The following is a 15,533-nucleotide window of genomic DNA, read 5'->3' on the forward strand; positions in this document are numbered from 1 at the left end:
GAAGTCCAGTGGCAAGCCAAGCTCCACATAAGTTTTTCTCCCCATTGACACGTGATGCCCAGTCATTGTCTGCGTGGGCGTCATGTTATCAGTTAACGGAAGACTTAACAACCAGACTAACTGATGTATGAGACTGTCCCAAAATTAATACTTTAGATATGACCTTGGGACGAAAATTTATGTACTAAATGTTGAAAACCATGAAACTTGAAGGTAGTAAACTGAGATTAACACCCCCCCCCCAAAAAAAAACAACAATTTAAATTTTGTTATGATATAGAAAGTTGTTTATTTTTGTTTTATAACTAACTAACTTCTTATCACACCGTTACGCTTCTGACAATTTATTATTTTTTATTGTTTTACTTTTTTAAAATGTTTGCTTATGTTAGATATTGTTTTTTTATGGAAATACATTTTGAAAAACAATGAACGTAGTCACTCACACTTCCACTACATGCGTATTATGAAAACAAAGGTGGTTTCTGGTGGATTTATGTTATTTAATTTAATTTCATTTGGGATAGGTGGTTTCTGGAGTTGAGAAAGGTTTTCATCAGTTTTCACAATTTCTAATTATTTAAATTAAAAAGGTAAAGCCAGTTTATTTCCAACCGTACAAAATAGGAACACATGTCAGATTTGAAGTGGGACTACCATAAGTGACGTGGTATTACTGTACCACACTATAATTTCTCTTAATTTTCAATCCACGCGCCCTTCCTGGGAGTGAATTTAATTTTTAGATTCCCCACCAGCAAGAACAAAAGCGGAATTTCAACAGTACACAGCAGTCACCTGACACCCACGCAAACATATCGACGAGTATTAAACTGACAAAATACCCTTCCCTTGTTCTTCCCCCGCATTTTTAACTCGGCCGCTGACTCGCCATCGACTCCATTGACTCGCCCTCTGCAAAACAAAACACACAGTAGAAATTCCTGTGGGCGATGGCTTCGGAGGAGAGGCGAATAGAGGACGAACTGTCGTACCCGATTCTGCTGGCGGAGCGGGTCCGGACCGCCGTCAACGAGGCGGAGTCGTTCAAGCTGGAGTGCTCCGAGGTGGGGAAGCAGGTGGATCGTCTGTCGCAGAAGCTCCGAACCGTGGTCCGGTTGGCCACGGCAGCCTCGGTTCTGTACGAGCGCCCGATTCGGCGCATCGTCGCCGAGGTGTCGAAGAATCTGGAGCGGGCCCTGACCCTGGTCCGTAAGTGCAAGCGCCAGAGCTTCCTACGACGTGTCGTAACCATCACGAGCGCCACGGACTTCCGGAAGCTCTTCAACTTCCTCGAGTCCTCCGTCGGCGACATGAAGTGGCTGCTCAGCTTATTCGACCCGGACACCACTGGCAATAACGGAATTGAACTCTCCCTCGCCCCGATTGCCAGCAACGACCCGATTCTCTCGTGGGTCTGGTCATTCATCGCCACCGTCCAAATGGGTCAGCTGCCGTATCGTATCGAGGCCGCCAATGAGCTCGCCTCGCTGGCGCAGGACAACGACCGGAACAAGAAGATTATTGTGGACGAAGGCGGAGTCTCGCCGCTACTGAAATTGTTGAAAGAGGGCTCGTCGCCGGATGCCCAAATTGCGGCGGCGACGGCGCTCTATAATCTGGCGGGCGATCAGGAGAAGGTGAGGACTATTGTGAATGAGGTTGGGGTGCCGATTATTGTGCAGGTTCTGGGCGACTCGCCGATGAGGGTTCAGAGCCGTGTGGCGACCCTGGTGGCGCGGATGGCGGAGCATGACAGCATTGCCCAGGAGGATTTCGCCAGGGAGAATGTGATCAGGCCGCTGGTGACGCTACTGTCGTTCGAGACGTTTGGGGAGGATCATAATAATGATCAACTGGGTAAGCAAAGCATTCATTCTCTGATTCAGATTAATAAGGAAATGGAGAAGAGCACATCAGCAAAACCGCAATCGAGAGGCAGTAGCAGTAGCAGTAGCAGTGACAGTATTCATAGACCTTATTCGAATACGTATTCAAGTTCTTCGTATTCTTATTATTCGGAGGGTAGTAGCCGAGGCGGGCATTACAGGAAGGAGAGGGAGAATGAGAAACCTCATGTAAAGCTTCAGCTGAAAATTAGTTGCGGCGCGGCGTTGTGGATGCTTGCCAGGGGCAGTGTTTTGAATAGTAGGAGGATAACGGAGACCAAAGGTTTGCTTTGTTTGGCTAAGTTGGTGGAGAAGGAACAGGGTGAGTTGCAATTCAACTGTTTGATGACTATAATGGAGATTACGGCTGCGGCTGAATCCAATGCTGACCTCAGACGAGCCGCGTTTAAGACCAATTCTCCGGCTGCCAAGGCGGTTGTGGATCAGCTCTTGAGACTGATCAAAGAGGTGGACAGCCCGATACTGCAAATTCCTGCTGTAAAATCGATTGGCTCGCTTGCCAGGGCGTTCCCTGCTAGAGAGACGCGGGTCATTGATCCGCTAGTGACTCAACTTGGCCACAAAGATCTTGAAATGGGAACTGAAGCAGCAATTGCACTGGGGAAGTTTGCTTGTCCGGATAATTTTCTCTGTATGGAGCATTCGAAGAAGATAATCGAGTCCAACGCTATCCCGCCTCTGATGAAACTGCTAAGAGGAAACGAACACTCGCAGTGCCACGGATTGATTCTTCTTTGCTACCTTGCATTGCACTCTGGGAATACCTACTCTTTGGAACCGACTAGGGTATTGACAGTCCTTGAAGGGGCTGATCGCAGTGCACTCCCCCATCATCCCGAGTTGAGAGAGTTGGTGTCCAAGGCGATATATCACCTCAATCTGTACCACACCGGAGTTCATTCGCAAAGGATGACATTTGACATCTGTGCCATGAATACAAATTCTCCAAGGTAGAAGATCGAAACGTTTTTTAATGGAAGGAAACAGGGATCGTCGAAAGATAGTTGATTAATAAGATAAAAGTGCAGACAGTTACATTTCGTTTTAATCTTTTGAGTTTCGACCTGCACGGGCGATTTGGTCGCGCCCGACTCCATGTTGACCACGGTAGGGGTAGGCATGAGAGTGGCCCTGAGCATGAGTTGTCCGAGCCAAATAATCATGCCAAAGTCTCTCGTGAACAGTTAAATTGTTTGGTGAGTAGGATTCCAAAATTAGTGAATCAGCAGAGGTCGGACCAACTCCAGCTGTAGAGGCTCTCTTGTGCACTCATTATCGGCCTCATGGCCTGTCGTCCCTGTAACAAACTAGCATCATAATCAAAGAACAACTATACATTGTTTACAATTTGTTCATGGAAACTAAAATAAACTTGCACGGGAAAGTTCGAAACTGAGAACACTAACACCTGGATGCTATCCGCCCACCATGGCAAGCAATTATACAAGTTTTCTCATACAAACAAAAATCTCAACTAGCTGAGTTTCCAAAACATGCCTTGGTCACAGTAAAGACATCAAATAATGGTTTACTTGTTTGATACGGGTTAGCAGTGGACTAAATATACCTGAGGGCCAATTCACCTGTCGCTTGCTCCCCCGCTCCTTCTGCAAGGCGAATCCTGATCAACCTCAACATGTCCTGGAACCGTGAGATTGATATTGTAAATTCACTTCATACAACATGGTTGGCCATCAACAATCCCTTTACAGATACAAGCAAATGCTAAAGTAGAACTGGTATTTCAGCTACAGTATTACTTGTACATCAATCAGGCCACACTTATAGAAGAGTGCATGCACGAACCATTGTTGATAACAAAACTGTCCATATCCAATACAAGAAAGAAACTACCATCACTCATCAGAAGAGGATGACTACGCAACCTCGAATGGTCGCAGGAACCAAAGGGGTATTTACAAACCGTCAAGAAGTTGAGGACGAAGCACGCCAATTGTCGACAATACACATTACATGATCACGCGAAGTTGCTGAAAGCTGTTGAAGAATTACATTCTTGACATGAGCCGCGGCACTTTCCCCAGCTCGGGTAGCAAGTTCCAAGTACACTACAGCCTTCATCTTTTCTTGTTTCTGCAGATATTAGCATCAAAGCTTCAATCAGTCAGACTCCCACATACCATAACAAATTAAATAGTTACACATAATACTTGGAGCTAATGGAAGACTTTGGAGCAAAACTGAACGCAATAGCGTTCTATGATTCATACAGCCGACCCCACTTAGTGGGATAAGGCTTTGTTGTTGTATGACGAAAAAGATGAAAGCTGCTAGGGTGTTTGGCCATACAATCAAATCAATGGATCCAGCTAAAACAATAATTTTATGAATGCAACACATGAAACTTACAGAAAAAAGAGCGACCCCATACTCATATTGAGCTTTACTGTGACCGCAATCAGCTGCCTGCTTCATCCACTTTCTCGCTTGGCTATAACTGCGAACCAATCCTTCCCCAAATTTGTAACACAGAGATACATTATACATGGCACGCAAATAACCACCTTCTGCAGCTTTCAAATACCATCTAGCCTGTACGAACAAAAGAAAGCTTATCAAATGACAGTTCTGATTCTGAATAAGGAAGTACATCGGGCAGAAAGCGAAGCACACAGTGCCTAATGCTATCATCATACACAAATGGCTGCAACTTAATAGCTAGAAATTAAATTGGAACTGCATTTGGTTAGGATATGATGGCATACCGCCTCTTGTATGTTACGATTCACCCCGCGGCCTTGATGCAGACAAAGTGCCAGTTGGTACTGAGCTCGGGTATGGCCGTCGTAAGACGCACAATATAACCATTTTACAGCTTCCTTTGGATTTGGAGGTTCAGCTGCATTTTTCATAAGCACAATTAATGCAGCACTGATTGAAAGCAGTACAATTGCACCCAGATAGACCGTACGAGTAAATTCCAATCCCACAAAAAATTAAATTCTATCACAAATTTTCATAATTTCAATACTAAAAAAGTAGATAATTAGTAAAATTAATACCTTGCAAATACGAAATCCCCAAATTGCACTGCCCAGCAGGGTCGCCCAATTCCGCAGCTTTCTGATACAAAGCGACGGCCTTCTCCTTGAGGCCCCTCTCCCAGTATATGAGCCCGGCGTCCACCATAGCCATGGGGGAACCACAAGCCGCACCCATCAGAAACGCGTCGAGCGCCTTGTCCGTATTCCGGCTGACTCCTCCGCGGCCGTGCTTGAACCGCTTCCCCCACCGCATGTACATCATCGCCTGCCTCAGCTGCTGCAGCGCCTCGCACCACGCCTTGCACGCTAACGACGCCGCGCTCAGGCTCGGGTGGCTGAGCGTCAGCCCGATTTTCGTCACCAGTTCTACCGGCAGCGTCGAGTAATCCCGACGGTCCGTTGATGATGATCTACTAGCGGCGGTTCGATTGCCGTGCTTTGTCCGGTGAAGATCGCTGTGATTTCCACCCTTGGCGCTCCATAGCGGGAGCGCCTTGAAGCGGGAGCCGTCCGATCGACCAGGCCACGTCGTCTGCTTCATCTCCGTTTACCAGAAGATTTGCAGACTCACAGTCACACTCTCGCGGACCGACCGACAGTTCTGTTCATATGATTAAATATGGGGCCAATCCGCAGTGCACCCTGATGATTGTTGATGACTATTTGGGTTTGGGCTTTTGCTCATACAGGCCCGTTGGCCCACTTAGTCCCCAGCCCAATCCTTATTTTTTCAATTAGGGTTTTTTTTTTTGGGTATCATTGGAGCCTTTGGAGGAAGGGAAACTGAACTTGGAAATTCTTCTATAATTGTGAACATCATTGGCCCAAAATTTTCTTTGATTGAACAAGTTTAAAAGAAGAATAACAATTTGGGTTTTTTTCCCCTTCCCATTGTGGTTCTCTCCACTAATTCGACAGTTTAACGACACGATTAATGTATTCGTTCGAAATGAGAATTACCAATGCACAATCTTCCCGTTTGAATAAGCTTTAAACTTCTCGCTAACACCATTCACTTTTTTTAGACAAAGTTTGTTAGATCTCACATCGATCAGGGGAGAGGATCCTCTATGCCTTATATGTATATGCCCACCTCTATATAGCACGAGGCCTTTTGGAAGCTCACTGGTTTCGGAGTTCATCGGAACTCTAAAGTTAAGCGAGTTCGCGCGAAAGCAATCCCATAATGGATGACCCCCTTGGAAGTTATCGTGTGAGTTCCCAAAAACAAAACCGTGAGGGTGTGGCCAAGGCCCAAAGCGGAAAACATCATGCTATGGTGGAGTCGAGCCCGGAATGTGGTGGAGCCTAAGTCGGGATGTGACAAAGTTACTAAGAAAAATTTAAGTTATAAATTACAAAATAGATCAACCATAATTAAGTATTGAACTTCTTATTCATAAAAACAAATTTGTATTCAATTAGTTACAAGAAAGAAAAAAAGTATTACTAAATCCTAATATTGGTGCTAAAACCTACAATCAGCCGCTTTAATTTCCTTTAGACCATCTCCAATCCTTGGGCTAAAATCTAAAATTTTTAGCCCAGAAACAATTTTTCTCCTCCAATCATTCTGGCCTAAATTTTTTAGCCTGACATTATTAAAGAATAAATTTAGGCTTATTTTTTCTTTTAAAGTAATTTAAAAAAAAATATGTACACTATCATAATTTAATTTTATGAACATTTTAACCTAAAATTATTTAAATTCCGATAAATATTAAAAAATCATTAAATTTAGATGAATTTTGAGTTAAATAATATTTTTAATTATTTTAGCCGTTGGATTCAATAAATCCTGGGAAACATGCCCATGTGGATGGAGTCCTGCTGGTGGTGCCCGTACCATTTTCTAGGCTAAATCCTGAGGGGAATTCGGCTTTTATTTAACTTTTAGCTTTTAGCCCACACATTTAGCATGGGTTGAGTTGTGTATAAACGAGGAATAAAACCTAAAAAATAGCATTTAACCCAATGTTGAATTTGACCTTAAGAACATGGTTAAAATATTTGTCTCAAACATTACACGTGAGCTCCAACATAATAACATTTATTGACTCATAATATTCAAACTAGGATCAAAGACTACATGGGGGAGTAGAGTCAAACTTGGCGGTGGAGGAACTGTCACGACCATTGCTTGTTTTGTACGGTGGTGGCTCCCAAAAAACCCCACTACCAAGTCGTTGCTAACTTTTTGAAGCATGAAATTTCAACCTGTAAAATCCACACCCCACCCCCAAAACCGTCAGCAAAATGGAGCCCCACATCCACATGCCGCCCAATGACTGATAAGTTCTCTTTCTATACGTAAAAGATTGATAATGTTACGGAGACTATAATTAAATCCTATATTGTAGACTACATAAAGAAATGATAAGAATATTTCTTCAAAAGTGAGATCCTTTATAAATTTTCTGACATTTTATGTTTTTGGCACAATGTATCATAATGTTAGCACGAGAATTGATATTAAACTATGAGATGACTGAAAGTTCATGTAGAGTCCCACTTTAACAGAATTTCTTTAGCATTTCTCAACTATATAACATGGTTATTAATGATTTAATTATTATTTAAATATTAATTAACGTGCTTATTTTTTATTACAATATGATTTGAAATTTTAATTTATATAGCTTTACTCTTTATGTAAATGTTAAAACGTCGCATGTTAATCGGACTTCACTCGTCACAAAACTAGTTGTAAATTTCGAGGAAAAAGATTGCTTGCACTATACACATGTTGCCCCCACAAGAAAATAAAACAAGATTTCGATCTTTCCAGTTCATTGTTTATGGAGTGAAGGCCACAAGGACATAACAGCTGTATATATAGAGAAGAATTTACAAGAAACTATGGAATTGTTAAAACGTTAATGCAGTGGTACTTTAATTACGAGATATTTTTTTTTCCTGTTCTTATTTCATCACGTGTCAATTGTTATTAGGTGTACAATGCACTTTTTGAAGTGCCAACATTTGTTGAATAGTAATGTCATTAAGAGTCTAAGATTGAATCTTGATTAAGTATATGAAAGAATTTCTCTTTAGTTATAGTATTCAATTGTCATTACGTAAGTAAATTAAAACACATGACAGATGGCTTGATATAAATTTAAGATAGCGTCGCCTTCGTATTCGGATTGCATGTTAGTTTCACCGCTTGTCTACGAAACTTTTAATTGTTAAATAATTTGTCTATAAGTCAAAACTTGGTGAGGACGACGGGTAAAACTTTGATATGCAACTGGAGTGGTTAGTTGACTGGGATTTTGTATTCTTTGAAATCGTGATTAGTTGAGTGTATTAACAATTCTTAATCACTTTGTGGTTTAAGTAGTGGTACAAAGACTACATCCAAATCCGTATTTGGTGGTGATATGACATATTCTAGCATAATCACGGTTTAAAAGTTCTTTCTTCCCTTGTCGTTTTCTAATGTGGTTTAGCAAAATAATATGCAATGTAATCCAATATGAAATATGAACCTTAGCAAATATCCAATATCCTAGTTGATATGTTGTTGAGTTTTTACACATGTTTTTCGGCTTCGAAACTCCCTCCTTTCATAAACTATTGTAATAGTTTCGAACTCTCTTTACCTTTCTAATAATAATAAAATTTACAAATAAAAATAGCCATAGCATGCCAAAAATCCTTGCTAAATACAAGAGATTTTGCAATGTGCTTAGAACATAGGTGGTACACCTAAGTGCAAATGGAAGTAAGGACCAAGGTTGTCCTAGGACCATCTGAGTCTGAAAAATACACATGTGAAGGTCTTCTGAGGACCCTCCGAATGTTTGGTACAGTCCCTTTTGTACTTACTAAATATTTGATGTAATGTATATCTCGACATGTTGCGTTGATAGCATTCGACAAGTTCTCTATATATCACTCATTAGATTGCTTCAGCGTATGTCGACATGTGCATAACAAGCCCACCAAGTAAATAAACTGAATTTTTTTTTTTTTTGCATGCTTCGCGTTTTGTTTCTATCTAAAGAAACTTATATTTAACACTGGGACCCCCAAGGTTCAAATTCTGGATCCGCTACTAGATACATCACATGGTATTATACAAGTGATGAAAAATCTTATTTTTCAAGTGTCCCACCACTTATATAACGACATGTGGTGTAACAATTGGTATTCTGAGCACACTAAAAATTTCTCGCAAAAAACCATTTGCTTTCTCTACCAAACGTTGTACGATAGCTGCTCTGAAATCTTGCATTATTAGGTCGACTAACAGAACCATAAAAGCTCCCCTTCACTTATTGTTTTAGCATACATTTATAGATTCTCTATGCAAGACTTATGAAGACGAGAACAAGTTATATTAAATGAGTTTATTATTATTGTGGTTTCTTGATTGGATAAAGTAACATTCTGAGAAGAAAAAGTTATATGTTACATTGTATTATTGAACAAAAAAGTTATGTTGACGATGAATTCATATTATGTAAATCTTCTTTTGAAGACAAGATGTTTAAAGAAAAACTTATTGCTACTTAGTTTTTGTAAACGTTGATAGAGTTTACTTTTGTTTATCGATAGGTTGAGTATTTAAAGTATCGAATGGTCCTTTAGAGCTTTCGGTACTTGAAACCTAAAATTAAAGTGAGTAACAAGTAAGAACTAGAAACTTAGGATTCTCTCATTTCCTATTCTCCTCTTATCCTCTCACGCTTTCATTTTTGTCTTTCTCTCTCTATCAAAAAATCAATACAAGATGTAGATGTGTCTTAATCGTAACTGCTTAAATATGAGGGGAGAGAATGGGAGGGAGATTAAGATGAGAGAGAATCATTCTCCTTAAACTCCAAGCTTTAAATGATTATACACCTGGCAACAATTTACATATTAATAAACCATTTCAAAGATAAAGAAAAGGTAGTGCTAACCACACATTTTTTTACCTTTCATACACCTCTGTTAATTTTTTGTCTATTGATCTTCTTCAATTTATTAGATCCAACAACCATAAATTGAGAGGGGTGTGAGAGGTCAAAAATGGGTATGTGGATAGCACCACAAAGAAAAATTGAACAAAAGTAAATTTTCTCAACACACCGTGCCTTTAAAAATGTAGGGTAATGCTATTCACACATCTCTTTTTACCTCTCATAAACTCTTGTTAATTTTTGTTCATTGATCTTCTTCAATTCATTCGATTTAACGGTCATAAATTACAGAGATGTGCGAGAGGTAAATATGGGTGTGTAGATAGCACCACCCAAAAACAATTGAACAAAAGTAAATTTTCTCAACACATCATGACTGTAAGAATTATTGTTCAGAGTCATATGGCTTATAGGGTAGCACTATTCACGCATCCTTATTAATTTATGTCCGTTGATTTTCTCTAATTTATCCGATTCGACGATCAAAAAATGAAAAAAGCATGTGAGAAATAAAATAAGTGTGGTAATAACACCACCTTTATAAATAATATACAAACCCTGCCATCAGCATAAAACCAATTGGGTTTCAAGCCCCTTCCATGAGCATTCCATATTCTATTGCAAAATGGAAACTTTAATCAAATTAAACTACAATTTTCAGAGATAAGTGGGATCCTCAATTATTGGTGTGCAAAAACTTAAAAGCTTGGAAGTGCAAAATAAGGGCCATTCAAACTCACATAGGATTCTAATCCTTCCCTCCCACCCCACTTGTGATCTGTCCTTTTCAATTAGGGCATGACGTGAGCTATGACTCTATGACCATGTATCAATCTATCACAATTCACAACAGCTGAATATTAGTCCAAGGTGGGTGAGTGGGAGGTCGTCGCTCATGGCGTATGGGACTCTATCACCAGACTCTTTAAGTCTTAACAGGATGATGATGGCAGAACTGCACAGCTTTCTCAGCCACCTGGGTCCATGGCTCAAGGGTTCTGTGGCCTGTGGGGCTTCCTCGGCCGGTCAGGACACTAAGATAACGATGTTACATACCAATTATATAAAGGAGGTTTAACAAAACACTTCTGGTACTGTTCATTTTTAACGAAAAACCACATTTATACATTTCCCTGATACTATTTACTATACCTTTAAAAATGACTTTTCATTAAAAGGGAAGTTTTTTTGGACTTTTTGTTAGTTTTCCTATTATATAATGCTATGTAACAAAGTTAAAACAATATGGAAATGCATGATAATTTTAGAACACTAGTATGTCAACATGAGATAAATACGTTAAGATGATGGCTAGTTTGTGAGTAAAAACACATAATAACTCGTGATAAGTTTAAGACGCTATCATCTCATCTTTGTGTCGCATCTACTAAGTCTCAATCAGGCCCGCCTTGAAGGTAGCCCAAGTAGGCGCCCGCCTAGGGCCCCCACTTCGGAAGGGCCCTCAAAAAAATTTTATATCCTGTAATTAACATATAAATACAAAAAAAAAAAAAAGTAAGAAATATCATAATTCATTTGTTAGTGCAGTGGAAATGTTAGCTTCATTTTTCTTTGGGGTGTTGAGTTTGAAACACGAAGCTGTTTTTTAGTCACTAGATTTTTCTTGTTTTTCAAATTTACTCTCAATCCATCTGTCCAAATGCATATAAAGTTATAAAACTCAAGTCTCTGCAATTTTTTTTCTTTCAACTTCTCATTCTCTCTATTTCTATCGAATGTTTAAACTAACTTCTCATTCTCTCCATTTCTAATGAACGTTTAAACCAACTATCATATGGCCTTAAAGATTGTACTTTAAGGTAATCAAAACTTTGAATTTTATATTTTTCTTTTCAATAACTTTTTATTCAATAGATTATTTTAATATTTAATTCATTAGTGTGATGTTGATTTTAGAAGGAAAAAAAAAACACAAGATAAACAATTTGCGTTGAATTTATTATACTCGTCAATCAAGTTTTATTGTTATTTACTCTCTTGACTATTGTTCTTCACTCTCAACCTTAAACTCTTGACTGCAAATATTTAATACATTTGTGTCTAAAAACGTGAATCGTGTAATGTTTAAATAATGTTTGTATATTTATTTTCTTTTAATTTTTAATGATATTTGATATGAAAAAATTTTTACGTAATTGGCGATTTTTTTTTTATACAAATCAATATACAAAAAACCGAAGATGACTGAATTTTAAGACCCCACTTCAAAGGCTCTCCTATGTCTCTAAATTCTCAAGATCGGTCCTAGTCTGAATGCTATGGTCCTACTGAGGAACAGTCTCACCTTATCTTGTAACCCATTGAAGGGGACTTCTTACCCTATAGACTCACAGTTTGACAACTTTTTTGGATGCTTACCAAGATTTGACTTGGAGTTTGTTAGTCTCCATGCCTAAGCATGATCATGAACAAGAACTCTTGAAGAAAAGCGATCGCATTTGGACTAGGAACCAGAAAAAACCATTTCCACGTGAGTTAGGTCGGTTGATAAGCACTGTGTCCTTCCTTTTGAACCGAGTTTGATTCGAACAGATTAGAGTAATTTAAAACCTCGCCGTGTTCAAAAAACCAAAAACCAGAAAAGGAGCAAGAGGCAAGAAATGTCAGCAATCTCACTGAGCAGTGAGCAGAAACAGAGCAAAAATTCATGAAGCAATTAAGCTAAGATCTGGAATTTTATTTATTTATAGTAATTACCCTTTACATAATCATCTCCTAGCTACCTTCCCAATACGAAGATCCTAAAGATTATCAATTCAGACTAAAAAAGCAACAAAAACTAAAAAAAAGCAAAGAAATTGGAGCCAAAAGTGCATCTAAAAACCGAAACTTTCAAAAGTCAATTGGCCCTCTCAACATGGCGTCGTATAAACACGGTTTCTAAATCTGGAGGAGTGAAGAACTCCCTAACACCATTAAATTTGCACTTTGAAGCAGCCGCCTCTTTTCGTTTTCTGGGAGCCGGCGGACACGTCAGACTCGCCGGAATCCTGGACTCTTCCGCCGTGGGAGTCGTCGAGCACTCTTCCCCGTCATCTTGCTCTACCGGGTTTGTATACAACGGCTTTAACGGCGCACGTAGTGGGATTCCGGCGACGACCCATGTTTTTTTAGGGTCGGAATCGAAACCCATGTGATCCAGCGGCTGAGATTTCCCGGAAAATCCCATTTCTCTCTGGGAAGTTGTAGCGGAATCGGTGAGATATATATAGCAGGGAATAAAGGGTGGAATAAAAAAAAGATGGGTTCTTTTTTTGAAAAACGAAAGATGGGTTCTTTTTCCTTCCCTTTTTGCGATGAAAACAGAGGAGGCAGGGAATAAATGGAAACCAGTGGGAAAGTGAGAGGGAAAAGATGAAAGGGACGAGAGGGAGAGAGATGGAAAGGTCGTTTGGATTTGGGTGGTCTGATATCAGTGACAGGGAAAAGGGGGGAGGGAAGAGGGAGAGGGAAAGATTGCGCTTTAAATGTGGGAAGAGTTTTCAGAGTTAATGTTCCGTTTATACCAATCAGTCAGAGAGACTTCAGCGATGGGAGTCACAGAAACAGGGGGAGAGAGAGAGAGAAAGAGAACCCGAGGAAACTCTCGTGACATAAGCAAAGTAAGAGATAAAATAAAGAGAGAGAAATAAATAATAGCATAGGGTTGGGAGGGGTGCCCGGGGAAATAGCTGAACCGGTCCGCGGACGGACAAATGTTTCGAGGATGGTGTCATATTGCTGAGATTAATGTATATAAAAGTTTATACATAAGATGATATTATTGGATTGAGATGTCGTAATAACAGTGAATTTGATTCATATAAATTGTTTTTGATATCGTCACGCAATGTAACTTAAAAAGTTGATGTTATACACAAAATTAGTTGGTGTAATAGGAAAGGTAACTCAATTCTTTTTAAGTTTTTACGAAGTTTGTTTACAATTGACTTTTAGAATTGCTACATTTGTCTTCTAGAAACTCAAAGTTAGTCGACAAATACAAAAAATTCAAAAGTACTATTGGTTTATTGAAACACTCTTTCAAGTGTTTAGATTCAATTACTTATAGCAAAAACGTTTATGAATCTAGATAAACAATCTCAAATCGTCTCTTAATTTTTCAATTTGAGACATTCTTTAAGGGAAGTGTTATTGGTACTCCAAAAATCTTATTCTACACTCATCACAAGTGTATTTTTCTTTCCTACTATAGAAAGTTTGGAATGTAGAATGAGATTTTTGAAGTGCTAATAACAATTCCCTTCTTTAATTCCTTGCAATTACTAATTTACATATTATCACTATAGTGGGATTGATACATCATGGACATATGATAATTTTCATAAATAAACCCACATTCTATGACATGGGGGAATCAAGAATATTACGTAGCTGCATAACAATTATACTAAAAAAATGTTGGGAAATGAACACAAATTCTTTTAGCCTCTTGCACACCCTTGTTTAATACTGGTCGTTAATTTTGCTTGACTTATTAAATATAATGGTTAGAAATCAAGATGAATGTGTGTGAAACTAAAAAGAGTGAAAATTACCCTCCAAAAAAGTTTTTTAGCGTGGTAAACCGCAACTCACATGTAGCTTGGCAAACCAATCATTTGTCGTTTTCGCATCATACCCGTTATCTTAACGAGTCGTGTCGTGTTAATCCCGTTATCTTAACGGGTGACCCAATAACGAACCGATTCATTAACGGGGTCAAGTTGTTTGGTGTCGGATTATCATGTCATGCAAGAAATTGTCATTCTAATATCTAGATCTGGCAAACGATATCTTATCGGTTATTAACAAGTGACTCGATAATGTCCCAACACATTAACGAGTTACCCAATAACGTCTCGACTCGTTCACAGGTTGATCCGAAACCCATTATTTTTGTATCAAGTTTAACGGTCATGTAAAAAATTGTCAAGCCTGCTTACATGGGTGGGGGGGTCCACGGCAGGATTGCAGCCGAGAGCGGCGTAGAACGGGGCCAGGGGAGGGAGGAGGGAGATTGACTTGGATTTTGGCGCCAAGATTTGGGGCCTAGGGATCGGCAACAGTACTCAAATATTCCCTTCTCTTTACGGATGCCCGCTCTTTTTCCCATTTATATTTTGATCTTTCGTTGCGTCACTCTGCGTGCCCTTTTCCCCTTCCTTTTTTCTTCTTTAATTCCTGTGCCTTTATTATATATCTTTTATTTTCTCATATTTCTTTGATTGGGATCAAAGCAATACTATTATCAAATCAAATTAAGCATCATATAAAGAAAAACAAACAAATTAAACAATAATCGTCGTGGTGTACTCGTAAATAGAATGAAATGTCAAAGCGATATTGATTTTCAAATTTAGTGTCTGAAGTAAAAAATCGTGTTTTTTTCTCTTGTTTGATAAAGTGCAAGATCGAACTATAATGTGGAGTTACACGAGGTATTTATATAATATTAAAGGGTAAACACATTGCACTTTTGATCTATGATTCGATTCCCATCCATTCTACTTACCCATGCAGAGCATTTTTTTTTGTTAGAGCTAGGCACCAAATCGATCAAACCGACCGATCCAAACTATATTAGTTGGCTTGGTTTGGTTTTGACTAAGGAAAAAGGTCAAACAATTTAAAAAATTTTACCAAACTGATCTACTTTTGGTTTGGTTCGGTTTTGATACTTTTGAAACCAAACTGAATCAAACCGA

General features: G+C 39.1%; 3 protein-coding genes across 3 annotated transcripts; 1 reads left to right on the forward strand and 2 right to left on the reverse strand.

Annotated features, from left to right (window-relative positions):
- Positions 1 to 565: 565 nt before the first annotated feature.
- On the forward strand, positions 566 to 3,257 carry LOC125471447. Its single transcript, XM_048571816.1, has one exon. The coding sequence runs from the start codon at positions 954 to 956 to the stop codon at positions 2,862 to 2,864; it is 1,911 nt and encodes a 636-aa protein (XP_048427773.1). The 5' UTR covers positions 566 to 953; the 3' UTR covers positions 2,865 to 3,257.
- Positions 3,258 to 3,565: 308 nt separating this feature from the next.
- Positions 3,566 to 5,518, reverse strand: LOC125471448 (F-box protein At1g70590). Its single transcript, XM_048571817.1, has 4 exons — positions 4,934 to 5,518; positions 4,637 to 4,770; positions 4,281 to 4,463; positions 3,566 to 4,004 (listed from the first exon to the last, which is right to left on the reverse strand). The coding sequence occupies exons 1-4, from the start codon at positions 5,454 to 5,456 to the stop codon at positions 3,837 to 3,839; spliced, it is 1,008 nt and encodes a 335-aa protein (XP_048427774.1). The 5' UTR covers positions 5,457 to 5,518; the 3' UTR covers positions 3,566 to 3,836.
- Positions 5,519 to 12,502: 6,984 nt separating this feature from the next.
- LOC103949828 (cyclin-dependent protein kinase inhibitor SMR6-like) lies at positions 12,503 to 13,518 on the reverse strand. The gene has a single exon (XM_009360950.3). The coding sequence runs from the start codon at positions 13,013 to 13,015 to the stop codon at positions 12,686 to 12,688; it is 330 nt and encodes a 109-aa protein (XP_009359225.2). The 5' UTR covers positions 13,016 to 13,518; the 3' UTR covers positions 12,503 to 12,685.
- Between the last annotated feature and the right edge of the window lie 2,015 nt (positions 13,519 to 15,533).

This window comes from the organism of the source record quoted next, unplaced genomic scaffold, assembly GCF_019419815.1.
Source record: "Pyrus x bretschneideri cultivar Hongxiangsu unplaced genomic scaffold, Pyrus_bretschneideri_v1 Contig6, whole genome shotgun sequence".
Taxonomy (NCBI): Eukaryota; Viridiplantae; Streptophyta; class Magnoliopsida; order Rosales; family Rosaceae; genus Pyrus; species Pyrus x bretschneideri.

What these genes read in the sequence shown, in the direction of transcription:
- LOC103949828 (XM_009360950.3), bottom strand. Translation starts at nt 13,015, where the DNA reads ATGGGATTTTCCGGGAAATCTCAGCCGCTGGATCACATGGGTTTCGAT.
- LOC125471447 (XM_048571816.1), top strand. Translation starts at nt 954, where the DNA reads ATGGCTTCGGAGGAGAGGCGAATAGAGGACGAACTGTCGTACCCGATT.
- LOC125471448 (XM_048571817.1), bottom strand. Translation starts at nt 5,456, where the DNA reads ATGAAGCAGACGACGTGGCCTGGTCGATCGGACGGCTCCCGCTTCAAG. An exon ending in GGGGATTTCGTATTTGCAAG is followed by an intron (nt 4,771 to 4,933) that starts GTATTAATTTTA and finishes TGAAAAATGCAG; the next exon opens with CTGAACCTCCAAATCCAAAG. An exon ending in ATCGTAACATACAAGAGGCG is followed by an intron (nt 4,464 to 4,636) that starts GTATGCCATCAT and finishes TTGTTCGTACAG; the next exon opens with GCTAGATGGTATTTGAAAGC.